Below are 27,870 nucleotides of genomic sequence, written 5' to 3' on the forward strand. Positions count from 1 at the left end.
TGACTAGAATGCCTCCTGGACGGCTCTGAGGTGAGGTGTTTCCAGCATGTTCAAGCGGGAGAAAGCAGGTACAGACCTAGGACACACATAAGAGATTGTCTCTCCTGATGGACTCTGAAATCTTTGGCATCTGCCCAGAAGAGAAGCTGGTTGGGGACAGTGAGGTTTTTTTCCCCTCTTGATAATTATAAAGAAAAAGAAAAAAGTCAACAATGATGATTCAGTTATTCTGTGTGCTACATTACTTAATTCCAGTTATCTACAGACTTATATTTGTAATGACTGTCAGGTAAAGCCCTAAACCAAAGACCAACTTATTTGAACCTCGTGTGAATACCTGTACTGCAATTTGCATGATTTAATATGTTATTAAAAGAATTAGAATAATATTTCCATTGTTTATTATCAGCAATTACTCAAATACATACAAACAAACAGTAGGAAAACTTGACTTATTTGTCACAAGCTTATCATGTTTAGCGCACCCACATTCACACTTCCAAGTTTGTTTCTTTTCTTTTCTTTTTTTTTTAAAAAGAATTTTATTTACAAATCATTTTCCAAGAAATATAAATTAAACATTCCACTGATTTACTACCAACAAACTCCACAGAATATTAAACTGCCATTTTCCGGCAATGTCTCAGTACTAATAAATACAACACTATCCATTCTGAGTGACTGGACCTTCAGCTTACTTCAGCCATTTTCACTTTTAAACATTTCTACACAATTATTCTTCCTAAAGTCTTTGAAAACAATAGAAAAGCTGGAAAGGTTCTGACATCATCCTCTGATACAGAAAGTTCAAGGGCTGAAAGACCAATTAGTTTTCAACATTGCTGAAGACTCCATAAACTGATGGACAATGAACATTACACTGGAGAGGCAATATCGGCTGGCAGAGGTCAAATTCAAAATGAGTCAAAAATCAAAGGTATACAGAAGACTTTAAGAGAAGAACCACAGAAAAAAAATTCCAATAAATTATTTTTGAGGATAAATAATATTTTTAAGCTACATATCAGAAAAAAGCCAGGCTGAGAGATTCCCAAATTCACCACATAACTGGTGCAGAACCAAGCTTAAAGATGTACACTTGTAGCTGATCGTAAGTAAATAACAAGTGGTCCAAAGTTAGTAGCCACTGGTAAAGCCATTATTTTCAATAATGAATTAAAAACAAACAAACAAACAAACAGCGCTAAAGTCAAAAATTTGGTGTTAAATATAATATTTCTTAGATGGACTCAACTGAGAGTTCTTGGGGATGAAAGAAACAATTTGATGATGAACTTATCTTCCATGTTTAGTTTTTTTAGACTTTTTCTTTGTTCTTTCCATGTAATAATCTAAAGGCTTTCATGATGTTTGAATTTTCCACAGAAGATTTTGATGTATGTTACGTATTTACAAAGATAAAATCACACAACCCCCAACTGGTTCTGAAATTTGGCCGCCCCTCCCTGAGCCTGTTCTGTCAGAGGTTTATTCCTGTTAAAAGGGAGTTTTTCCTCCCCACTGTCAACAAGTGCTTGTTCAAAGGTTTTGGTTTGATTGTAGGGTCTTTATCTTATAATATAAAGCGCCTTGAAGTTGTGATTTGGCACTATATAAATTAAATTGAAATTAAAAAGTTTGTTACAATTAGTAAAAAAAATGTCAGAGATTAACTGGCAGAGTTTGGAACATTTAGCTAGACATAATAGAAAGATAAAGTTGAGACCACATTAAAAAAATCCTATTTACACAAAGTCCCATCAAATCATGTAAAAAGAGGCAATAGAAGAAAAATAATTACAAACATTGGTGAGTTTTCGTTTGCAAAAAGCCTTCTTCTGTACATTTCTACAACATCTGTATTGAGACAGGCATACCTAGACCTAAGTACATATCATGCTGCACTAATATAGTGCAAAATTATCCCTGAAAAATGGAGAAGGGACAGGCAGGCAGAAGTGATGCTGTCTCTGGGATTTATTAAGCTCCTTTTTGTCTCCTCGTCATATTGTTTCTTGTGAGATGCACCGAAGCCATAATGACACTCAGGCCTCCGAATGTTCATTTGACACAGAACAAGTGATATCAAGGCAATGTCACTGAGCAGTGAAAAAAATGAGGGAATGATTTTCACAGAAGTATTTGTTCTGCGGAGACACTATTCAGTGACTGTTGTTTGAATATTTTGGGCAGTGGTAGATGGCAAAGAAGCAAAGGAGGACTTTCAGCAGGAAACAAAGAATCCATGAAGGCTCTTGTGAAATAAATGCCAAAATGAACATTTAAAAACAGATGGGGAAAACTAGGCTGCTAATGAATGTGGTCAGTCTTGATCTTTGAGGTTCTTCTTTTGCATGTGAACGAGTCTCAGCATTGGCGCTGATATCAAAGGGTTTCCACGGCGATGCCGTAAGTTCTGAAAGAAGACAAATGTTTGTACGTTGAGCAGGAAGACTTCTACATGTCTGCATCTCCATCGTAAGCCAGAGTCAAAGGCTTCAGTCTGTTGTTCATCTGGCGTCTCTGTGGCTTCTTTGGCTTTTTGCTACAGAACAAACAAAGAACAGGTGAGGAACAGTAAGACAATCTGATAGCAGCCACCTGACAGTAACTTCCACTCATGACCAACCTGTTACATACGAGACATGATTCTGTGTTTCTGTCATATCTGCCCTAAAAACAACATCACTGTCTTTGGAAGTTTATCCATCAGTCTTCAGCTGTCCCTCCTCATTTATACACTGTTGCTAAAGAGGAGAGCTGTACAAAATAAAGTCCTTTATAGTTTTCAAAATTGGCTTCAGAGTTATTATAACTCTGGGACAACGTTTAGCGTTTTCCACTGGTCACTGAGCACAGGTGCTACACATTGATACATTACCACATCACTATTTTCTAAACTTTGGTTACAGTCCTGGTAATATTAACTTAAAATAAACATTAAAATGTGCAAAAACTGTGATATTGCATTTGCTCTGCAATATGAGAGAAGTTGAAATTCTACATTTCCAGAGGTTTCTTCATATTGAAAGGGAGTTTTTCCTTCCCACTGTGGTCAAGTGCATGCTCATACCAAATGGTCTGATTGTTGGGGTCTTTACCTTGCAATATAAAGCACCTCGAGGCGAGTGTTGTTTTGAATTGTTGCTATATTAATAAAACTGAAGTGAACTGAATTGAAATTGTTTAACCAAGACTTAATTCAACTAATAAACTTGTACAAATATGATTCAATATTTTCACCACAAGGTCAACTTTTCAACTTTTTGCTGTCAAATCAGCAGCTTTTTGGTTTTCTCACCTCTAGTAGGTGATCCACTGAAATGATTGAACAAGCAATCTGGATGTTTGGGAACATGTCACATGTCGTAGAGAATAAAAGGAGTTAAGTAAGGCCTTGACTACGTGATAAGAGTTTCAAATGGAGCTGGGTGTGGCAGTGAGTGCTGTAGCTCTGGATGTTGTTGTGATGATGGAGGCTTTGAGAGCTGTGCCTCATATTGCTGTTGCTTTTCCTGCAGCTGCGGTTGCTGTTTGTTGCACCACTTTAACTCCTCTTGCTCTAGTTTCTGGCAGGCAGGACAGGTATAAGTGCAGCTGTTTTGCTCCATCCAATAAATCCTGTCTGAGGGGGAGTTGGAGCTTGACTTGCAGCAAAGGCAACAACCACAACAACTAAATAGAGTGTGAGAGGGTAGAAAGAAAAAAGGGACAAGACAAGACAAGAAGGAACAAATGATAAGGGAAACAGAAAAATGAAAAACAAAAACAAATGAAGAAATAATTGTGAGCAGTGTTGTGATGGAGGTCAGATCCCATGTCATTTTATTGGATGATGCTTTTTTTTCATAATATGGCCTTTAAATAGACAATGCAAGATGGAAGACAGGCGTTACACTTCATTCTACATGAAAACCGAAATCTAAGAAGTCTGTTGACGTGTCGTTGATTTAATAGGCGCACTGACTCGCCTCTGTCAGTGCGCCCCAGGGCAGCTGTGGCTACAATGTAGCTTGTCGTCAACAGTGTGTGAATGTAGTGTAAAGCGCTTTGGGGTCCATAGGGACTAAGTAAAGTGCTATACAAATACAGGCCATTTACCATTTACCAATAGATCGGACTCTGACTTTTGAGCTTAGTATGGCTCAGTGATCAGGTAGACAATTGGTTGTTAAAAACAAATTGCTATCTGATCAGTGAACATGATGTCAGAGCCATTATTTAAAAAAGAAAAATCCTTACTGACTCGTCCTTATGGTCGCCAAACTGGCCAATGTGTGACATTCCCAACATCAAAAATAATCAAAAAAGTTGTAAGATTGTTGCAGGATGTTCAGATTCTTTTGCAACATCCAATCTGCAATAGCAGATGGGTGCTTCATCATGACAGTGCACACTCACAGTACACTGAAAATGCTCACCCGCTACGGATTTGACTCCCTGTGACTCGTCCCACTTTGATTTTTTAGGATTCTATTTCATTTAGTCCTAAACTTTATGAGACACAGTACAAAATCACTAATTGCTAATTAGTGAACTACATTTTAATTTGACTTTCTTTCATGGTGATCTCCATCACATCACTTAATGTACATTATTGACATCATGAGGGAAAAAAATCAAATTGATGATGAAGTCAGAACATATTTCAGATGTGTTACTTTACCATGCTAAGTATGTCATGGAGATTATAAAGACAAGCAGCACAAATGCTCCTGCTGCTACTCCATACACCCAGGTTTTCAGCTTCCCATCTGCAGAGACACATAGACAGCAATGGTCAGCACTTACGATTGGACAGTTTTATTTAGACAAAGGTGACCCGAGTAAATACAAAATGCAGTTATTAAATTATGACTTCCTTTATTAAATGAAAAAGTTTATCTAGGGTTATCTGCAAAGGAGCCCTCTAAACCTAATATTGGGTTATCAGCCCTCCCTTTTTTCTCTCTCTCTCATTCTATTCCTTTTCTTCTTCTTTTTTTTTTATTTTATTATTACTTCCCCTATCTTTTGCCAACATAGCTCACCCTCGGTCAGCTCCGGCAGAATAACCACTCCAATTACAATGTGAATAATGACAGAAAAGAAAAGAAAAGAAAGCTCACACCACCACCTCTGTGTTTTACTTGTATACCTCATACATCTCTAAAGTTAGAAATATCCTGTCTCAGAGTGACGCTGAAAAACTAGTTCATGCATTTATTACTTCCAGGCTGGACGACTGCAATTCATTATTATCAGGATGTCCTAAAAACTCCCTGAAAAGCCTTCAGCAGCAAAGTCATTTAAAAATTCCTTATTTGGCTTAGGTGGTGGGAGTATATACAAGGAGCTGTACTGCGATGTATTCAAATGAGTGGAAGGGTGGGGAAGAGACAGGGAGAACTTTCCAGTGCTTGTGGTGAATTATCACGAGGCCGCCGCCCCTCCCAGAGTTGCGAGATTGACAGATGTAAACAAATTCAGATGGAGTAGAGTCATTAAGTGAAACAAAATCATTAGGCTGTTTCCACGTTTCAGTCAAGCAAAGAAAGTCCAAGAGAGGAGATCCTGGACAAGATGTCCCTTACCGGTAAGAGCGAATGTTTAAAAGACAGAAGTTGATGCTGGAATTACGATGCCAGGCTTAGCCGACCTAACAAGGTGTGCCAGCACATTGTGGTCAACAGTCCGGTCAGTTTTCCAGGGATGACGACGAGTTTTGGACCAGATGGACTGGACACTATTGAGTTAGTGTCATTGGTATTGAAGTTTCGCTGAAGCCCTCGGTGAATGTACGTGTGGCGGGGCTTGAAAGCGATGTCTGGATAGAGTTAAATCAGAATCAGAAAGGCTTAATTTATCTCCAAGGGGCAATTAAGAAAGTAAAGCGCCACAGGTAGAGAGTTAGGAAGCGGAGTTGCAGAAGTTCAGAGTACTGAAGTAGAGCTGTCGCTGGGTGACGAGCGATGGAACGAAAACAACCCAGGTGAGCACGGATCACACAGACACCCTGTGGATCCACATCTTGATCAGGGCTGCCGCTGAATGTAGACAGTTGGAAAAGGCCATGAGGGTAAAAGACCGAGCAGGCAGCTGGAGTGCGAGCAGTAAAAACCCGCAAATATTGCAAAAGCAAGTCAAAACAGGATTGTGCTTTAAATACGCTTAAAATACTTCAGTCAAGTTGTCATCAATAACTTTAAAACAAAATAAAAACAAATAACAACGAGAATAAATCGGTGAGCAGCGGCAGCCAGATGCGCCAGCGTTCATTCAGCCAAAAGACTAGTGTCTGTGACAGCAGAGCAGGAGCACTGGTGCGGCCGGTATCGGACCTTTAATGCTACTCGGGTTCCCAGATTTTATCAGAGGAGGCAGGGTAGCCACCTGGATAACAGACGCAGTTAGTGCTGGCTGAGTCTCACAGATCGGCTTCATCTGAACTCTGCAGTGCCTGCTGGGTAATACTCATAGGATCAGAGGTTAAACAGTGAGCTCATCCAGACTTCCTTTATTGAGGAGCTGGTTCCACCACAATGACACTTTTGATCTGTAATCTGGATCTTAACCTGCTCCAGAGCAGGTTAGGTGTGCAGCATGGGTTAACCCTGATGTGACCTGGATAACCCAAAATCCCGCTTCGTAGTACAGGCCTCTGATCGGCAGTGTTAGGGTAAGTGAATCCAGATAACAGAGAAATCCTGGCTGTGCTGAAAGCGTTAACACAAAGCTTGCTCGGTGTTAACAGAAGGAAAATGTTGGCTTGTTATTTTTCATCACAGATGTTTTAGTCCAATAATAATTTGCATGGTTGTATTGACACCCATTAGCATAAACCGGACTTTACAACCTCTTCATCAGGTCAAATCAAACCATTTAATGTAAAAAGTAATAATGCCGTGTTCCAGATACCTGAGGTCACTCCCGAGCAGAGATGGGCAGTACTGTAATCCGATTACTTTTTTCAAGTAATGCATAAAGTAAGGGATTACTATTGCAAAAAATAGAATAGAATAGAATAGAATTCAACTTTATTGTCATTGCACATGCACAGGTACAGGGCAACGAAATGCAGTTTGCATCCATCCAGAAGTGCTTAGTGATATAGATATATTACAATATATATTAGCAATAATATAGATATGTAAGTATATTACAGAAATGGGTCTATTATGTTATAATGTACACGGTATGAAGTATGTTGTGAATATTCTATAACTATAAGTATGTACAGGCTGTAGTGAGTACAAGCTATGTACAGGATATGGACAGGATATAAATATGAAAAACTATACAGAATATGAAATAAATAACTTTACAGGAATCTGAGATATACAGCTATACAGAAATGGGAACTATGCAAGTTGTAAACAGTTGTAGGGTTAAAAATTATCGTATGTACAGAATGATTGTTTACACAGGGCTATACAGTAGTGCAGTTAAGGTAAGTGAGGGTGTGGATCATTTCTACAGAGGCTATATAAAGTGCTAGTGGTTGTGAGTGGTGGTTCACTCCATGTTATTATTGTGTGTTTGAGGGTACAGTTGTCCATTGTGTGTGTGTGTGTATGTTCAGTCCATGAGTTAACGTGGGTCAGATGTCAGGAGGCAGAGTTCAGGAGTCTGACAGCTGTGGGGAAGAAGCTGTTCCTGTACCTGGTGGTCTTAGTCCAGAGGCTCCTGTAGCGCCTCCCAGAGGGCAGGAGGGTGAAGAGTCCATGTGATGGGTGACTGGGGTCTCTGATGATTTTCCCAGCCCTTGTCAGACACCGCTTCCTGTAGATGTCTTTTATGGCAGGAAGTGGTGCTCCGGCGATGCGCTGGGCAGTTTTCACGACCCTCTGCAACGCCTTCCGGTCCGAGGCAGAGCAGTTCCCGTACCAGACTGTTATACAGTTGGTCAGGATGCTCTCGATGGTGCAGCGATAGAAGTTCACCAGAATGTCTGAGGACAGGTGGTTCTTCCTCAGAGTCCTCAAGAAGAAGAGGCGCTGGTGAGCCTTCTTGACCAGCTTGGAGCAGTTGGTCGTCCAGGTGAGATCCTCGGAGATGTGGACTCCCAGGAACTTGAAGCTGCTCACACGCTCCACAGCCGTCCCCTTAATGTGGATGGGTGGATGTGGGTCAGCATTCCTCCTGTAGTCCACGATGAGCTCCTTGGTCTTCTCGGTGTTAAGCAGCAGGTTGTTTGTGTCGCACCACTCAGCCAGACGATCCACCTCCTCCCTGTAGGCGGCCTCATCGTTGTCACTGATGAGGCCAATCACCGTGGTGTCATCTGCAAACTTAATGATGGTGTTGGAACCATCAGCAGGTCTGCAGTCGTGGGTGAAGAGGGAGTAGAGGAAAGGGCTCATCACACAGCCTTGTGGTACACCGGTGTTCATTGTGATGGTAGATGAGCAGCGGTTATCCAGCCGGACATGTTGGGGGCGGTTGGTCAGGAAGTCCAGTAACCATTTGCAGATGAGGGAACTGATGCCCAGGTCTGTCAGTTTCCTGATGAGTTGTGAGGGGTGGATTGTATTGAATGCTGAACTGAAGTCTATAAACAGCATTCTGGCGTAGGTGTTGTTGTTGTCCAGGTGTGAGAGGACAGAGTGCAGTGCGATGGAGACTGCATCCTCTGTGCTCCTGTTCTGGCGGTATGCGAATTGGTGGGGGTCCAGGGTGGGGGGGGAGACAGGATTTGAAGTGTGCTAGGACCAGCTGCTCTAAGCAATTAGTGATGATGGGGGTGAGTGCTACTGGGCGGTAGTCACTGAGGCAAGATGGGTTGGAGTTTTTGGGTATCGGGACGATGGAGGTGGATTTGAAGCAGGCCGGTACCACAGCGTGGGCCAAGGACAGGTTGAATATGTCTGTCAGCACTCCTGCAAGCTCCTCAGAACACGCTCTGAGAACACGCACGGGGATGCCATCGGGACCTGCAGCCTTGTGGACATTGATCCTGCTCAGCACCGCTCCTACATCGGTGGGGGAGAGAGTCAGAGGTTGGTGGTCTGGCGTCACGTCTGCTTTGGTTGTGGTTGTGGGGTTCCCTCGCTCAAAACGAGCATAAAAGTTGTTGAGCTCGTTGAGGAAGGAGACATCAGGAATTAGAAAAAAACATCAAATCACTAGAAGAAGCCTACGCGTCCCACCAAGATCAGGAAACATTGAACAAAATACGCAAAACAAAACTAGAATTAAATGAGATAATTGATAAAAAAACAAAATTCTTAGTACAAAGACTACGCCTACAAAATTATGAACATGGTAATAAATCCGGTCAATTTCTAGCAAACCAGCTAAAAATAAATAAAGAAAAAACAACTATATGTGCTGTTCAAGATTCATCTGGGAACACATTATATGAACCGATACAAATAAACAACATTTTCAGGGATTTCTATAAAACGTTGTATTCACCACAAATAAACCCATCTAAAAAAGAAATTGATCAGTTTTTGGACAACATAACTCTTCCAAAATTATTGGACACTCAAGCAATGGCACTGGATTCACCACTGACACCAGGTGAACTCCAGGAAGCCCTGATAAGTATGCACAATAATAAGGCTCCAGGTCCAGATGGCTTTCCTGCAGAATTCTACAAAGAATTCTGGTCGATTCTAGCACCAGTTTTCTACAGAACGTTGTTGGAAATTAAAGAAAAGGGCAGACTTCCATCAAATATGAATTCTGCAAACATTAATCTCCTGCTAAAACCAGGCAAAGACCCTGTATATCCCTCAAGCTAACGTCCAATATCCCTTATAAATGTAGACCTTAAAATAATCTGCAAAGCTCTCTCAAAGAGACTGGAGAAAATAACCCCCCTCTTAATTCATCCTGACCAAACTGGTTTCATAAAAGGTAGGCACTCATCAACAAATACACGTAGATTACTTAATTTGATAGACTACTCATACAGTAAAAACCTAGAAACTACAATATTCTCTTTAGACGCAGAAAAAGCATTTGACAGAGTTAACTGGAAATTTCTATTTGCAACTTTACACAAATTTGGTTTTGGATCCTCTTTCATAAACTGGTTAAAAATATTATATAATTCCCCAACAGCTTGTGTTAGAACAAATGACCAGACATCCTCCAGCTTCTGTCTCTTGAGGGGCACCAGGCAGGGATGCCCACTCTCCCCTTCACTATTTGCAATTTTTATTGAACCACTAGCAGCAGCAATTAGACAGAATTCAGTAATTAAGGGCATAAAATGCAAGAACGTGGAACATAAAATCAGCCTTTATGCGGATGATGTGTTACTCTTTCTCCAAAATTCACAAACCAATATCTCTGGGGTGATTGAATTGATAAACTATTTTGCAAGAATATCAGATTACTCAATTAACTGGTCAAAATCTACAGTCCTACCGATTAATTGCTCCTTCCATAATTCCTCTTCTACACCACTGCAATCGGGAAATATAAAATATTTAGGTATTAATGTTTCTCCCAAGCTTGCAGATCTAACTAAATTAAACCATATCCCACTTTTAAAGAAGGTAGAAGATGATCTGGCTAGATGGAAATGTCTACCCATATCACTCATGGGAAGGGTTGCCGCTATAAAAATGATGGTCTTACCAAAAATAAATTATTTATTCTCAATGATCCCAACTAAACCGCCACAAGATTGGTTCAGATCTCTAGATTCATGTATGTCCAAATTCCTTTGGAAAAATAAACCCCCACGTATAAGCTTAAAAACACTACAAAAGACCAAGGATAAAGGAGGACTAGAACTGCCTAACTTTCAGCACTACTTCTTAGCCAACAGGCTTCAGTTTATCTCAGGATGGCTAAAACACACCCTCTTAGATGAACCTTGGCTAGATGTAGAACAAGCACTCTGCAATAATCTAGAGATCTCAGACCTACCATTTATCAGCTCAAACATCCAACGACATGAATGCTTTAAAAGCATCAACATCAGCTCTTCTCTGACAGCATGGTGGGAGTTTCTAAAATTGACGGCGTCTTCATTAATCCCATGCAAACGTACACCTATCTGGAACAACCCTGACATATTACAAAACAATAATATGATAAACTTTTCAGATTGGAGTGGTAAAGGAATCAAATATTTAGAACATATACTAGAAGGAACAGAATTTATTTCATTTGACGGACTAGTTACACAATATGGGATCAACAAGAAAAGATTTTTAGAATATCAACAAATTAAATCCATAGTAAAAAAGAAATTTAAACCGGGTCAAGTTGAACTACAAACACCACCAAGTGTGGTTCAATTTCTTACTCTTAAACCCCCCAAATTACTATCCAAAATATACAGAATGCTTTCTAAAACAGATGAATCAATATCACTTCCTATTGCAAAATGGGAAGCGGATTTATCAGTTAACTTAGACCTAAACTTCTGGTCTCAGATTTGCTTAAAAACCTTTCATCTAATTAGAAATCCCAGTCTTCAATTAATTCAATACAAAATATTACATAGAGTGCACTATACAGGTCATCGGATGTTCAAGATGGGCTTTTCGTCTACCAACAACTGCTCACACTGCCAAACCAATTCACCGGACAATTATATCCACGCTCTTTGGTTCTGTCCACCAGTTCAGAAGTTTTGGCGCGAGATATGTGAAGACTTATCGAAGTGTCTGAAATGTAACATTCCAACTTCCCCCTTAGTGTGTTTGTTGGGCAGCTTAGATAATGTCACTTCAGAAAAGAATATCGCCCATATGGTTTTCACTGCCCTATGCATAGCCAAGAAAACAGTCCTCATGAACTGGAAAAATAAAAATAATCTTAATTCTAACCAATATAGAAATTATCTATTAGATTACATTAGTCTTGATACAGCCTCTGCCACCACATCAGATCAATTGCTCTGGGCTCCTTTGATCAGCTCCATCACCTAGTGGGGGTGGGGGGTCATAGTTTGGTCCCGCCTTCACTGTTGTGATTGGTGTGGGGGTAGGGACAGGCTTAGGGCGTCGGGGGGTTCCCCGGAGGCATCTTCCTTGGGGGGCTCAACCCGGGTAGCGGTCATGTCCGGTTAGGGGCTCTGTTGGCTCTCAGGTGACTGTTTCCTCGCGGCTGCGTGCAGCGGGGCTAGGGGAGGGTCTGTGCTGACGGACGTGGGTTACTGACCTGGTAGCCTGGCTGCCCCTGGGTGGGTCCGGGATGGGCGTGAGGTTCTGGGGGCGCTCCGTCTCTGGGCTGGGACCCGGACCGGGCCTCGGGGGCTTGGGTCCTGGTTGGTGTGTTGCCGGGGTTGTGGGCGGGTGGGTGCATGGGGGCCCAGCCCTGGAGCAGGGTGCCGCCGGTGCGTCGAGCCACCTGGGGGGCTCTTCAACTGGTGGGGGAGATTGTCACATCTTGCAGGAGCTTTCCTCTCCTCAGGAGCTCCCTCTCCAGGAGGGGGAGATACAGGAGAGGTGGAGGAAGATCTCAGCCTGGGTGTTTATTGTCTTATGTAGTCTGGAAGATGAGTGGATGGTGGGGTGGGTGCAGTTTTCTCTGTGGTGGGGTTGGGTGGACTGTCCCGGGCTCTGTGGGGCCGGGCGGCGCTGCTGCACTGGGCCCGGTCTGGATGGGCCTGGGCCCCCTTTCCCTGGCGGGTCGCGGAGTATGGGGGTGCCTACTGGGGTCAGCGGGGGAGCTGGCCCCAGGGAGGGGTCACTTGCCCCTCCCTTCCTTCCCTCCCCATCTCCAGCTGCCTCCCTCTTCCCGCTTCACCACAACCACCCACACATGCAGGGCCTTGGAGTAGGGATATGTCACCAGGGTGCAGAGGAGGCTACCCCCCCCTCTGTCCCCTTCTGGCTGCCTCTGCCTCAATTTTATCCCACAACTTAGACATTCACATTACTCACACTCTCATTACACATACATATAGGATCTTGGGGGTGGGCACGATACACGGAGTCCAAAGTACCATCAGGGTGTACACCCCACCCCTGGCATCGTTGCCCACCTCTCAATTTTAAATACACGTAGACATTGAGGGCTAGCAGGAGGGACCATGCGCTTACCTGCTGCTCTCTGGCAGGTAGCTCCAAGCCCTCCTGGGTTTTAAATGCACCTTAGAATACACATGCATCAACATTACAATGAGCGGGTGGAGGGAGGTTTGGAGTCTTCTCTCACCCCCATTCTCTGCGACCTGCTGGAGCGGGGGGGCTAGGAGGAGGAGTTGGTCGTCCGACTGCGGTCTGGAGTGTGGAGCCTTCCTGCTGCTGCGGAGTCGGGGCGGTCTGCCTCCCCCCACCGCAGGGAAAAGGGAAACACCACCTGGGTCTGGGTGCAGTTCCCCCCTCCAGGGGCAAGGGTACCTAGACCCGGTTTGTAGAGTACGCTTGGGGAGTGTGATCGTGTGTACAACGTCTCTTTATGTCTGTCTCCACGTTGGTTGAGTGTGGAGTAAGTGCATATGAGAGCATGAGGGTGGGAATGGATGTTTGTATCTGTGTGTGCCTGTATGTCTGTGTCTATATGTCAGGTTGGGTGTCAGGCGCCACCTCTCTGGGGACATCTCAGGCCCTCCAAGGTTTGGAGGCCTATCTCCCCCTACCACCACTTCCCCTGCCAGTGGCGGACCCCCTCAGACATCGGTGCGTTGGTGGTTCTTTGTGTCCGGGGATGGGCGTCCAGGTACACACCGGCTCACTCCTTGGCGGCCGCTTATCGGGGCCTGGAGCCTGGGGCTCGCTCGGGCCACTTCGGAGGTGGGGTGCCCCCGGCCTCTCGGCCTGGGGCTCGGTCACTCAGGCGCAGCTGGCTGCCGGCGGAGCTCACGGGCGCGTCACTGCAACTCCCCCTGGCTTCTGCTCCGCGGCTGCTGAGTGAGCCCTCATCTGGGACTCTCCTCAGCTCTTTCCGGGACAGTGGCACAGCTGCCCCTCTGTTGGTCTTCCTTGGTCTCTTGTGTTCTGGGGGCCTCTGGATGTCTGGAGTTTTGATCTCCTCCACACCTGCTTCACGCCCTGGAGGACGGGGCTGTGGCCCCCCCACACCCTCTAGCAGATTATTACATGAAGGAACCTTTTAACAAACAAAAAACAAGCGCGTCCATGCTCACAGGTGTACACACGGGTGATCACACACACAAACTACACCCTTTTTGGCTCCTACCTCAAAGCACACTGTGTTCTGTTGATCTTATGTGCTGCACAATAATGTTTAACATTTAGTATTTACTGTCATATTCCCATATATCATTGTGATGTTGTTTATTCTATTACTCTTGTTCTCTTCTGCTTGCTTTCTTTTTTCTTTCTCAGCAGGTGATCCAGGTGATTGATATATGCATTTTTTTTTCTCTGCCCGTTCTGTTGGTTTTTGTCTTTTGCCCTTCTCCCCCGTCCCTCTTCTCAGCTGTTTCTCTTTCCCTCTTTCTTTCTCCCCTTCTTTCCCCCAGTCAAGTCTGTCCCGTATTCAGTAAGTGAAAATAAAATAAACAATAAAAGGTGAATCAAATGGACCATTACGGCAAGGCTGGGATGGTCAGTTTGGTAAAGTAAATCCGTTGGGCATCTTTCTTTGCCTTTAGACAACAATTCTGATGGCAAAAGAGCCAAACGGGACAGGCCAAAAAAAAAAAAAAAAAAAAAAAAAAAAGAGGAAGGAGACATCAGAGGATGCGGGGGAGGGTTTGGTGGTCCTGTAGTCTGTAATGGTCTGGAGTCCTTGCCACATGCGTCGGGGGTTGGAGTTGGAGAAGTGTTCTTCTACCTTCTTTTTGTAATGGTGTTTGGCTTTTTTGATGCCCTTCTTTAGATTAGCCCTGGCTGTACTGTAGGCGTGTGCATCTCCTGACCTAAAGGCGGTGTTGCGGGCCTTCAGGAGGAGACGAACATCCCGGTTCATCCAAGGCTTCTGGTTGGGGTACATGGTGATCCGTTTCTGGGTGGTGACACTGTCTGTGGTTTCGGAGATGTAATCCAGTACAGATGAGGCGTACTGGTCCAGGTCTGTGTGGGTGAACATATTCCAGTCTGTGTTTTTAAATCTGTCCTGGAGCACTGCGTCTGTCCCCTCTGGCCACACTTTAATTGTCCTCACAGCAGGTTTCACACGTTGGATGAGTGGTGAATACCTAGGTGTAAGGAACAGGGAGAGATGGTCCGATTGTCCAATGTGGGGGAGGGGTGTGGCTTTGTAGGCTCCAGCCAGGTTGGAATACACATGGTCTAAAGTCTTGTCTCCTCTGGTGTGGCAGGAGACATGTTGGTGGAATCTGGGGAGGACTGTCTTTAAGTTGGTGTGGTTGAAGTCGCCAGCAACAATAAAAGCAGCCTCGGGGTGTTTATTCTGGTGTTTGTTAATGGCTGCAGAAAGTTCTTTCATGGCCAACCGTCGGGGGGTATATACACGGCAGTGAGTATGATCGAAGTGAGTTCTCTGGGGAGATAATAAGGTCTGCATTTGACCATTAAAAACTCCGCATTAGGTGAGCAGTGACTCTCAGTAGTAGTGGAGTTCATGCACCAAGCATTGTTAATATAAATGCACAAACCTCCACCTCTGGTCTTGCCGGAGTCATCTGCTAGCCTGTCGGCTCGGTGTGTGTGGCGTCCTGCTAACTCGATAGCATTGTCCGGGCAGCTGTTGTTCAACCATGTTTCGGTGAAAAACATGACATTTGAGTCCATAATCCGTCTGTTGTTAGTGATGGAGAGCCGTATCTCATCCATTTTGTTTGCCAGAGAACGGACATTGGCGAGGAAAATACTGGGTAAAGGCAGCCGGTGTGGTGTTAGCTTTAGCTTAGCCCGTAGCCCTCCGCGCCTACCTCGCCTTTGTTTACGATCTCGGCGCCGTCTGCGTGCACTTCCGCCCGGCCGGGTAGAGTGGGCAGCCTCCGGTGTTCTGGAGATCTCTGGGATGAGTCGGAGATCGGCGATAAAACTGTTGGAGTTATGAGTCCAGATGTCCAGAAGCTCTTGTCTGCTGTAGGTCAGGAACGCACAGCAATTCTGGACGAATAATCCGGTTAAAAGTAGATAAAAAACTGCTAAATAGCAGATTCTGGAGAGACACTGAGCCTCGCGTTGTTCACGCGCCGCCATCATGGATGTGATGAGGTAATTAGATTACCGTTACTTTCCCGTAAGCATGCTGCGTTACTGCATTACTAAAACCGTGATTTTTTTGTGAGTGTCTCATGACAATGATGTAAGCGAGTGCCACGTTCGTGACAACAGCTGTGTGCAGATCAAGAATGGATCATATATCGAGTGCAGGAGAGAGTATGAGCGTGCAGCGTTTAAAGCGTGGAAGTACTGACCTTACTTTGAGTTTGATTCCATAAAAAGTGACAAAAACATTAGTGTCCGCTGTGCGTGGGAAGAAAACTTCTTTTTACAGCGAAAAAAACCCCTAAACTTCCGAGCAAGCACCGAGTAGCTACGACGTAATGGGAAACTCACAGAGAAACTCGCGGATTCTTCAACTGACCGCGGCACACCTGCACCAGGGTAAACCTCCGCCTACCCCACTCCTGCTTTACAGGTGAAAATAGAGCAACAGGACCGCTGAGTCTTTGACTTTATTTATTTTCTGTGTTTCACTTGCATTTATTTGAAAGAGTGAGTGTAAACACAAAAAATGTTTTTATTTTAAGTGCTGGAATGTGCAGAAAATAGGTTTAAATGTTAAACAAATTTCTTCCAGTCAGAGAATGGTGCAAATAATTTAATGTTTGCTTGATGCATTTTATATGATGGATTATGCAGAAAAAGTAGAATTGGGCAGAAAGATCACCAATTCAGGTTGTAAATCATGTTTTTAAAAAGTAACTAAGTAACTAATTAGTTTTGAAAATAAGTAATCAGTAAAGTAACGGGATTACTTTTTGAGGGAAGTAATCAGTAATTAGGTACTGATTACTTTTTTCAAGTAATTTGGCCAACACTGCTCCCGAGTTAGCGCATTCCAGACAAAAGCAAAAAAAAACAAAACAGGTTTGTTAAGTTTGTTAACTAAGAATATAATGTATATAATGTTGGTCCCCTGTCTCGCCAGCTGGCTCACATTGGCCCACAGTGTTGTTTTTGTTGTTTTCCATGTCGCTCGCTCTCCTCTGTCTGCCTGGGCAGAACTCATTACTGGGCTCCCGCTTTTGGCCGACGCATCTGCGCTGATGATCGGCACCTGCAGCTAATTAGTTCCTGTTTTCCCTGGCCGCTATTTATGGTTGAGGCTCGGAGCAGCTCATCGCTGGAACGTTGAATGCCCCGAGTTTGGAAAGCCCCGGCTAAGTCTAAGTTTGCTTTTGTGATTGTTCAGTGTAGTGTTAACACTCGCTTCTGTGTGTAGGTTCCTTGGACCCCGAACGATGCCAACTTATCCCAAAGTCCAGCCAATGATGCGATTCACATTCGTGTATACGCAGCTAATCAACGTCGCTGACAGGCTATGACAGCGTCCTCATGTGCGACACCGGTGTTTTAGCAAAGCGGCTGATGTGGAGTGAAGCCACGTTAATGACAACGTGTACAACCATTGGAGACGTGAGCAGGACAGACGGAACAACTGACGGACAAAGTGTGGACTTTATACCAGTTTTTAAATTGTGTTGATCGGCCACGTAAAACCAGAGTTATGATAAAATATCTGCAATGTTTGGTTTTCTTCCTGAATACTGTCGTTGTTTATATTTACTGCAGGAAGAAAATGGCGTTTTATAAGGAAAACGCTTCAAAGCACTCTCCACCTGTGAGCAAAAACAAAACCAAAAAAATCCCACCCTTTCCTATTGGTGGACAAATGTACCATGTGGACCAATCAAAAAATGATATGGCAACATGGCATTTAGTTGTTTAGGACGGGGGAAGTTTTAGGAGTGACGGCGTGTTTCAGATGTGAGAGATTTGCACATTTAGCGCAAATCTTGTGTAGTTAGTGTGTAGTTAGTGTGTAGTGTAGTCAATAGTTTTGTTGTGTGTCAGAACAACGAGGCGACTGCTGAGTGTTACAGGTGTTACAGCAGTGACACATCTGCTGCTGTCAGGCCTGCAGGTATCAGGCTGTTGTTCTCCTTCATCTCATAGTGGACAGAAATTATTTTTTGGAGTGACACAAATAATTTGTGTGGCATCAGATTTGATGCAGAACAGCTGATTGTTCTGTAAATAGTTTGAAATGTTTATTTAAAAAAACGCCTTGGCTGCATTTTTAGGTAAACAGCTGCAAAATACTTTGTTGTTTGCAAAACTCAGTTACTTTTTTGAAGAAGTAACTATATAATTAGTTACCCAACATTGGTCATTATTTACTGTATTTTGCAGACAGAGTTACAGACTCTCTCCCAGACCACAGACTCAGACTCATAATACAAGTCAGAGCTTTATAATAAATAATAAAGAAAGAAAGTTGTGTTTTCAAAATTGGAGTTGAAGTTATTTTTCCTTCCAATAGTGTTAACATACTACACAGGTCATGAACAAGATTTTTTATTTATTTTCATTGTAAGTGGGCTAAAGCAGTTAATTAAAAGTAGTCTCACATAAATGCTGTAATTTGATTACTTTAATAAACATGTGACTTGGATGGATTGGATGCTGGCGTGACCACAGTGCACACGTCTGCTGTTGCTCACAGTGGTCCAAGGGACGCTCAGGGAGTTTGTGTGTTCGCTCACACACGTGAAAAATTAGAGGGGACATTGTTCACCAAATGACTGATTATGTCTGCCCTAAGCTGACACCAGCTTGGAGCCTCAAAACACAGTTGATCCTAGAAACAGCATGATGCACTTGGTTTTAAAACCCCCTGAAGACCCCACAGCTTATGCTTGGCTGCGTTTTTTATTGATTTTAGCTCTGCTTTTAATACTATCCAGCCTTTTTCAGAAGCTAAAACAGAGGACACACAGCTCTATTATTAAATGGTAAAAAATTCTTTTTTCACAAATGTTTTAAAAATGGTTGTATAACTATGTTGGTTTTCATGTTGGTTGGGTGGGCTCTCTCAAAAAGTCATGCTTCTGTCTGAGCATTTTTGTGTTTCCTGTTTTAAGCACGTATAAGTATAATTAGACACAAAATAATAGCGTGGTCTGGAAATTTCTCAGTAAAATGGAGGCTGTTAAAATTGGTGCAGGCAGCCATGAAAATTATAGTCCAGAAAGCCCACAGCCCTTATCAGAACAGTGTGCATTACAGCAAGCCACAGGAATTTTGTGCAATCTAAGTCATATCCTGTACTTGCAATATGAGCTGTTACTTTCTGACAGAAGATTTGAAAATTTAAAAGGTTTAAGAATTCATTTGTAACTTGCTCGATTAATGCTCTGAATAACTCTAAATGGTTTGTAGTGGTGGTTGTTGTAATGCTTGTCCTGTTGGAGTCCAGAACAAATGTCCTCTTTGGAAACAATAAATTACATTAAAAGAAACGAATGAATGAATATTTCTGTGGAAGCTTCTGATTTGATCCTACCAGTGCTTAGGTTTCTGCTATAGTCGGTTCCTCATCTGATCAGCAGGGGGCAGCAGAATATAACATAAGATAATATTTGGAATTTGTCCAAATTTTTCAGTGTTTAAAAAAAAAATTCCCAATGTAGCCTCAAGGTTCACAATAGTACAAAGTCTGTAATAAAAGATTATAAATAAATTACAGAAATCATTTTACCATTTCTGAGATTAAACATTGCATTCACATAATGGGCTTCTTGTTTAAATATATTCTCATTTCTTATAGACCTGACAGAGATGGCTCTGTTACCTGGACCAAAGGGCTGCAGGAACCAGGTGCGTCCTGCCCTGCCTGGTGAGCTGGCTGCAGGTTGAGTGGGGTTGAAGCCTCGGATCGTCTTAACGTCAGCCTTGTTGTCACCTGCAGTGGGGATCTCTAGCACTGGAATGACAGTGCACTGGTCCAGCAAGCCATCAGATGTCATCACTTCAGTGTAGCCATCTTCACAGCCGCACACACCCGCCTGAAACAGGAAAGAGAAATTTCATAATGCAATCTGTTATATGAAACTATGTAAACGAAACTCTGAGCAGCAGAGATGTGCCATAGGTAACACAAGGAATAAAAGTTTCTGGAAGTCAAATAATTTTCAAACTGCTTTAAAAAGGGAGAAAAGACGGCTTTGTGGTGTTTATTCACAGCAGATACCAATCAATCAACATTTTTATATTTTCTTTTTCCTTTTTATGGTTTGGTTTTGGTATCTGACCAATTCATTGCATTACATGTAAAGTTGATAAACTATGAGTTTTTGAAAATCCCCAGATTAACTTGAGTTGTTTTGGAGTCTGTTTTAGAGAAGTTAAGTCTTCCTGATAAACATGTAATAAGAACACTGCCTGATGTCAAGCAGTAACTGCTTCTACAACTGTCGCAGAGCGACTGCAACGGCTTTGTTGCCTTGTTTGAGGACATGTCATGCCTCTTTTCCACTAGTACCTACTTAGCTCAAACTGACTCGACTCGACTCAGTCTACGTCATTTTTAATTACAATTGAGTAAGAGTATAACAACCACCTAACGTGCATGGGGTTGTTATAGCAATGCAGCCAAAAATCCTGTGATGTCACTTGCATGGGACAAAAACAACACACAATCCAGGGCACTGAGGCCATGGTATACGTGCTGCTGCTGGTAAGTGTCTGGACTTCATTCCTGGACACGGTGCTGATTTTTGTGCAGCCAGTTCCCATGTTGCCAGGTTTCAAATTTTGATTTTTGTGAAGGAGTCGTTCTAATGCCTCAAGTGATGCCACTGACTGACCAGTCAGTCTGTTGATCAGATCAATTTAGATAGTTTGGAACCTGATCGAGTAGGTCCTAAAAAAGTACGTAGTACAAAGTACTGTCACCTAATGGAAAACCCTCAAAACCAAGTAAAGCTGAGCCGAGTAGGTACTAGTGGGAAAGGGCTAAGAGATCTTTGCCAGTGGACTGAAAGTCCTGGGAACTGAATGTCAATGAGTAAGACTGGTAATATAAGCTAGGGCTTGTCTATTAAGGGCCATTATTAAAGCTTAAACTAAATTCTAAAATGGACAGGAAGCCAGTGCAGCTAAGCCATGACTGGAGGGATATGCTCATATTTTTAGCACCAGTCAGCAGAGTTGATGCAGAACTCCATAGAGAGCTTGAATGTGTTTTTCATCATTGAAAATTTCTGAAAATGAAAAGTTGAAAATGCTGAAAAACCAATGCACCAAGTGCCAAATTTCAACCCAGCCCTTTGAACTCCAATTTTGATTTCTCAAAATTCTCAAAACACTTAACCATACCACTTACAGCTCCCAGGGACGTCAGTCAGAATGCTCTTCATAGACTGTAACTGTAAACACCAAGTTCAGCAGTGCTTTTAACTGTATGTTCTTATAATGAAAGTGTATCCATGACATGACATGAGATGCACCTATGACACACGTCTGTGAACACGTATTTCTATTTGTTTGAACTACACCTCTTCTGAGAACATGTTTTTGTGTTTGTTTTCTGTTGAAGGGCAATTTCACTATCAGTGTGTGACTGGCCTGACTCTTTCATACATACTGAAGAAAAGGTTTGAATTAAATTGACTGAAAATATTAATGCAACACTGAACAATATTAAGGTAAGTGAGAGATATGTAGTTCTGACTGACCAAAGTACAAACTTTTTTGATGAGTTGTGAAATTCAGTTGAGAAATGCATCAAAACTAATTAAAAAATATGTAGACACAGCAGTGCGTACAAGAACAATGGGAAATGTGTGTGGGGAAAATGTGTTCCACATTTGAGAACTACTCAAAGTGATCAAGAAAAACTGCAAAATGAATTACACATATGAATAAACATGCTTTAAGTCAGGTATCATTCTTTTCAGAATTTTGCTGGACTGCAGATTCTTCACTGCCAATTAAAGAACTGAAAGCATTGGCAGTTATTAATTCAATCTGATATTACAGCATGAAAACAGTCTGAGGAAAGCACTTAAAGGCCTTCACTCTCTGAGTAACAATCTCCAGGGTGGGCCATTTATATGGATACACCGTAATAACATGGGAATGGTTGGTGATATTAAAGTCCTGTTTGTGGCACATTAGTATATGTGAGGGGGCAAACTCCTCAAGATGGGTGGTGACCATGGTGGCCATTTAGAAGTCGGCCATCTTGGATACAACTTTTGTTTTTTCAATAGGAAGAGGGCCATGTGACACATCAAACTTATTGGTAATGTCACAAGAAAAACAATGGTGTGCTTGGTTTCAATGTAACTTTATTCTTTCATGAGTTATTTACAAGTTTCTCTTTGTTCACAGCCATTGACATGTCGAAGAGGTTAACACGTGAGGAGCAGATCGAAATTGTGTTGATATCTGGTGAACGCAGTAACCGGGTCATTGCAGAAGATTTCAATGCCAGACCCCCTACGAGACCACCCATCTCCCATGCTACAGTTAGCAAACTGCTTGCTAAGTTTCGTGAAACTGGTTCAGTGTTGGATTTGCCAAAATGTGGACGCAAGAAAACTGTCACTAATGAAGAAACATCAGTGGCTGTCCTAGCTTCATTCAGCAAGAGCCCACAGCGTAGCACTTGCCGCATGTCACTGGAGAGTGGCATTAGTCAAACATCCCTTCAGCGGATATTAGCTACTCACAAATGGCACCCTTACAAACTCCAGCTACTGCAGCATCTCAACGAGGATGACCCAGATCGGCGCACAGAATTTGCAGAATGGGCAAAACAAAAATTGGAACAGGACCCTCAGTTCACGCAGAAGATTTTGTTCAGTGATGAGGCAAACTTTTATGTGAATGGTGAAGTTAACAAACAAAACCATCGCTATTGGTCTGACACTAACCCACATTGGATGGATCCCTCCAAGACTGTTGGAACAACAAAGTGATGGTTTGGTGTGGTATATGGGGAACAACAATAGTGGGTCCATTCTTCATCAATGGAAACCTCAAGGCCACTGGATATTTGAAATTGCTACATGATGATGTGTTTCCCTCTTTATGCACTGAAGCTGGCACGTTCCCTGAGTTTTTCCAGCAAGATGGTGCACCACCACATTATGGGTGCCAGGTCCGAGCATTCCTAGATGAACAGTTTCCTGGAAAGTGGATTGGTCTTCGTGGGCCAGTTGAATGGCCCCCAAGGTCTACCGATCTGACCCCCTTAGACTTTTATCTTTGGGGTCATCTGAAGGCAATTGACTATGGTGTGAAGATACGAGATGTGCAGCACCTGAAACTACGGATACTGGATGCCTGTGCTGGCATTTCTCCTGCGGTGTTGCTATCAGTGTGTGAAGAGTGGGAGAAGAGGGTTGCATTGACAATCCAACACAATGGGCAGCACATTGAACACATTTTATAAGTGGTGAGAAACTTGTAAATAACTCATGACAGAATAAAGTTACGTTGAAACCAAGCACACCATTGTTTTTCTTGTGACATTACCAATAAGTTTGATGTGTCACATGACCCTCTTCCTATTGAAAAAACAAAAGTTGTATCCAAGATGGCCGACTTCTAAATGGCCACCATGGTCACCGCCCATCTTGAGGAGTTTGCCCCCTCACACATACTAATGTGCCACAAACAGGACTTTATATCACCAACCATTCCCATGTTATTACGGTGTATCCATATAAATGGCCCACCCTTTAGTCTCAAAACCAATAGCCTGCCATCAAGAGCTAAGCATGACAAATGTTTTCGAAGCCAATCACATGGACATCTGGTAAATAAGAATCTCTTCCTTTGGGATAAAAATGCTCCCTGCATGAGTAATTAATAAGATGTACTGTAGAAGCATGACCTACTGACCTGAACTACTGAATAACATGAATAACCTCAAACAATCACATTTCTAAAGGTTTAAAAAAACAGAAATAAAACAGCAGCCATTCACAACTCAAAAGTCCAAGTCATGTAAGGTTTAGTCACATATCATGATGCCATTGCAAGTTTCACAATTTGTTAACAGCTTCTCTTATCAAATGTCTCAATATCTCGAAAATAAGAAACCTCCTGTCTCAGAGTGATGGTGAAAAACTACTTCAGTCATTTATTACTTCTGGGCTGGGCTACTGCAATTGATTATTATCATGTTGTTCTAAAAGCTGCCTGAAAAGCTTTGAGTTGCTGCAGCAAGAGTACTGACAGGTAATATAGAGAGAGTCCTTATTTCCCCCAAATTGGATTCTCTTCAGTTCTCCCTGTTAAACCCAGAATCAAATTTAATTCTTCATATTCAAGGTCCTTAATAATCATAAACATCTTATCTTAAAGACCTCATATCATCCCAATAGAGAGCTTTGCTCTTGGATTGCAGGCTTACTTGTAGAAGTAAGAAGCAATAATGATGTGTTCTAATATAATACAACTATGAAGCAAACAGCAGGCTAGTTTTCTGCTTGTCTCCAACTATATCAGAATGAGAAACTGCTCATGCTGTAATGATTGTCATCTACACTGAATTTAATATTTGTAAGCATAAGCATTTCATTTTTCAAATGATGTATGATTTGAATCTTATATTCAAAAAGCAGGTGGAAGTTTTATTTTCTAGCATGAAGGGTTTAATGAGCTGTTCACACGAATGTAGAGCCTGGCAATGGAGCTAAAATCGCTCTATTAGATAGGTCTCAAATCCACCTGGACAGTTACTCAGTGGCACAGTGGAAGCTGAAGATTGGATCTGACCACAGATGTAAGAAAAATGAATGAACTGACTTCATCATATACTCACCTCTGTGCACAGGGACTGTGGCTTGGTGCATGGTGGGTTACACGATCGGTCTGCCTTTGGTTTGGCTGTTGTAAGGCATCCACCTGTGGAGTAAAGTTCAAAAGGTCAAACCAGAGGTTTGATGTTCTGTTTGGTTCTTTTTTTGCTTATTGTTTATACTGAGTTATATATCTTTTTTTAATATCTTGAGCCTTAGTTCTTCATTTGAGTTTCTGTTTATTTGTCTTTGTAATCTACTTAGGGTTTACTTTGTATAGTCTCTTGCGTTGTTTTCATAGCCTTCCACCTTCCTTGTCAAGTATAAGTTATTTGCAATAAACCAAGAACCTCTCAGGTTGTGTCGGGTTTCCCAGCAGCACAAATCCTGTCACAGTGTTGACCAAATTCCCGAAGTGATTTGTCACACCTGTCGCATGATCTTTTGTGGATATCTTCGGAGCTGCAGCCAAGGTGTGCCAGTGGAAGAGTGGGCTCTGTAGCTGCTCCCAGCATCGCAAGGCAAGTTTAAGCACGTCTGTGATTTTGGATCATCTGGGCCTGTCCTCTAAAGATCACCGCTGCCAGTTCCTTGGAGAGCCAGATGAAAGCGTGTGATCGCCTCTTTGACTAAACTCAGAGGCTCTGGGAAGCTGCAGCGAGGTGGCCTCCCAGCACCCTCCATATTCAGTAATTCAGTATGTCCTGGACCTCAGTGGCAAGTGGGGCGTGTTGACTATGAAGTGTTGTGGTCGTACAGGGGTCACACAAATTAACCACCTCCTTAAAGCATGGAGAGAGGGAGAATCCATTTCTCCTGTTAGATTGGTAAAGGATAGAGATGAGTTGGGGTCGGAGGTGCCAACTTCAACCATTCCCACCTCTCTCCTTGTGACCACCTTCTAACATTGGCCCAGAGAGCAGATGTTGTGTGTCTGTTGTCTCCCCTGCCCAGTTGCACCGCTCTCATTGAACACCACTTTGAGACTAACCCTGGGGTGGTGCTGGTTTCACAGCTCTACGGGTTACCTGAACACAAAACATAAAGAGTTCAGAGGGAATTGGCTGAAGAAAGATGGGTCTATGGATTTTTGATGGATTTGACCAAAGGTTACTGGCAGATTCCCTTTTCTCCAGAGTACAAGGAGAAAACGGCCTTTTCCACTCCGTATGGGTTGTACCAACTGGTCATCCTTCCTTTCAGCTTGCTGGCGCTTCGGCCACTTTCCAGCAGGTGCTGTGTCTGCACACTACACAGGCTGCCACCTATCTGTATATGTTATCATCCACAGTGACACCTGGGCAGAGCATATGCAGCGGGAAGTGTGTGGTCAGATGAAAGGAGGTACAGTATATGGGGTACCAACTGGGAGGCAGGCAGGTGCACCCCAGATAGACAAAACAGCAGCCATTGAATGGACTGATTCTTACATAGTACTTTTCTACACTGAGCACTCAAAACATTTTGCACAACTTGCCTTATTCACCCATTCACACAAGCACTTTTCTCAGTGGTCTTTCTATGTAAGGGCTTCTATCTTACATTCACACACAGTCATATTCTGATGGATGCACCGAGAGCGTCTTGGGGTGAGTATCTTGCCTAAGGATATTTGGCATACAGACTGGAGCAGATGAGGATTGAACCACCAATCCTCATCTGGTTCCCATTTAATAGGTAGCCTGCTCTACCACCTGAGCTACAGCCACCCCTGAATGTTATGTTAAAATGCCCGTGAGTAGGCCATGAGTTGGGTAATGGGGCTGTGTGCCAATGGAATGTGGCTTTGCGGCTCAGCTGCAGGGGAGGGGTGTAGTCCAGTGGGTTCAAAGGCAGTGCCTGGGGAGGCTTGCGGACACAGCTGTCAGCAATGGTCTAATGATGCTTAGAATAAAGTAATGGGAATGATGTAGACAGTGTGCAACTGACACTGACAGAAAAAATGCAAGTCTGCAAAAGCATGGGGATCCAGCAAGGCTACTGAATATTTATTAGGTTGTGGGCTCTGGAGGAGAAATCAATATTAATATTCATGAAAGGAATGCCACTGCTTACAAGCAAAAATCTATGAAAAGGGAATAACAATGTGCATTGTGCCAATCACAGATGCAAGGGCCAGCACAGCATCTGGAGCATCAGATCTACTGATATTTCTTCATGTATACAAAAATATGAATGAATTGGCTATTTGGAAAAGAAGTGGATGCAAAGTGCTGATGGTGATGGACAGCAGGCTTCAATCATCACCGTGGTACTGCTGGGGATTGAAACACATCTGTTATCTGGATCTCAAATTCTCTTTCCAGTAATGCTTGTGGGGAAGACTGTTTTAGGAAAGCTTATGCACATTGTCACCCTGCTAATCACAGAGCAAATCCCCATGTCAAAGATTTATTGCGGCAACTCATGCACACACTCACATTTACATCTGCTCTGTCTGAGATCAGGCTGTAAACTGGTCTACAATGGCAATTTGAGCATTCAGTAAATCGAGGGTTTTAAAGAACAGGCACTGAATTGGGAAAAGAAAAAAGAACTGACAGGCAGACTGTAGCTCATTTAGTTCATTTGTTCACTCAGTAAACACGTTCTTATTACCTGTGACATTGAGACCATCTGAACGCTCACACCAGACGTGCCGAGACGAGCCTCTCCACGGTCCAGATTTCCACTTGTAATCAAAACATTCACCGTCTACAGAAAGGATATAATCAGATGTTTTTGTTTTAAAAAAAAGTTTTTTTAATTTAAAATTAAATTATATAAATTATATGAATATTGTCGGTCCTTTTCACCACTTTTATTTTTTGTGTAGCTTACACTTACATTTCTTAGTGTAAGAAAAAAAACAGGAAAAGGGGCAAAACTATATCAGTGCTTAAATGTCTGAATTAATTGCAGTTCACATTAAAAAACATCCTTTGACCGGGACTATTGTGACCTGTACACGGTCGTGCTTCAAGCTCTTGTTCTGGACACTGCAGCAGGTTCTCTGGATCCTGGGCCACCACGGCTCTGGATCGAACTTGGACTGAACCGAAGCCCAGGTCAGCTCCATTTATGCAGCTTAGCTGGCATGAACTCCAAACAGTCCAGTCTGTCAAGTAGCACTCTCCTACAGAACAGAAATCAGTTAATCAGCAAACCAAAATGCAACATCACTGTATGATGTAAAAACTAAGTTAGTGATAAACACAGTGTCCATAATTAAGAATCCA

General features: G+C 42.8%; 1 protein-coding gene across 1 annotated transcript in view; it reads right to left on the bottom strand.

Annotated features, from left to right (window-relative positions):
* Window positions 1–384: 384 nt before the first annotated feature.
* Window positions 385–27,870, bottom strand: part of thsd7aa (thrombospondin, type I, domain containing 7Aa) — a 180,126-nt gene continuing 152,640 nt past the window's right edge. Inside the window, exons 23-28 of the mRNA XM_085445625.1 lie at window positions 27,594–27,767; window positions 27,251–27,346; window positions 24,676–24,758; window positions 19,690–19,903; window positions 4,667–4,754; window positions 385–2,545 (exon numbers count right to left, since the gene is read on the bottom strand). Coding sequence (XP_085301751.1) covers window positions 2,458–2,545; window positions 4,667–4,754; window positions 19,690–19,903; window positions 24,676–24,758; window positions 27,251–27,346; window positions 27,594–27,767 — 743 coding nt within the window. The 3' untranslated portion in view covers window positions 385–2,457. The remainder of the gene's footprint in view (window positions 2,546–4,666; window positions 4,755–19,689; window positions 19,904–24,675; window positions 24,759–27,250; window positions 27,347–27,593; window positions 27,768–27,870) is intronic.

Source organism: Copadichromis virginalis, linkage group LG22 (genome assembly GCF_057382275.1).
Source record: "Copadichromis virginalis isolate Kocher_CV1m ecotype Utaka linkage group LG22, C_Virginalis_male_GT1.1, whole genome shotgun sequence".
NCBI lineage: Eukaryota > Metazoa > Chordata > Actinopteri > Cichliformes > Cichlidae > Copadichromis > Copadichromis virginalis.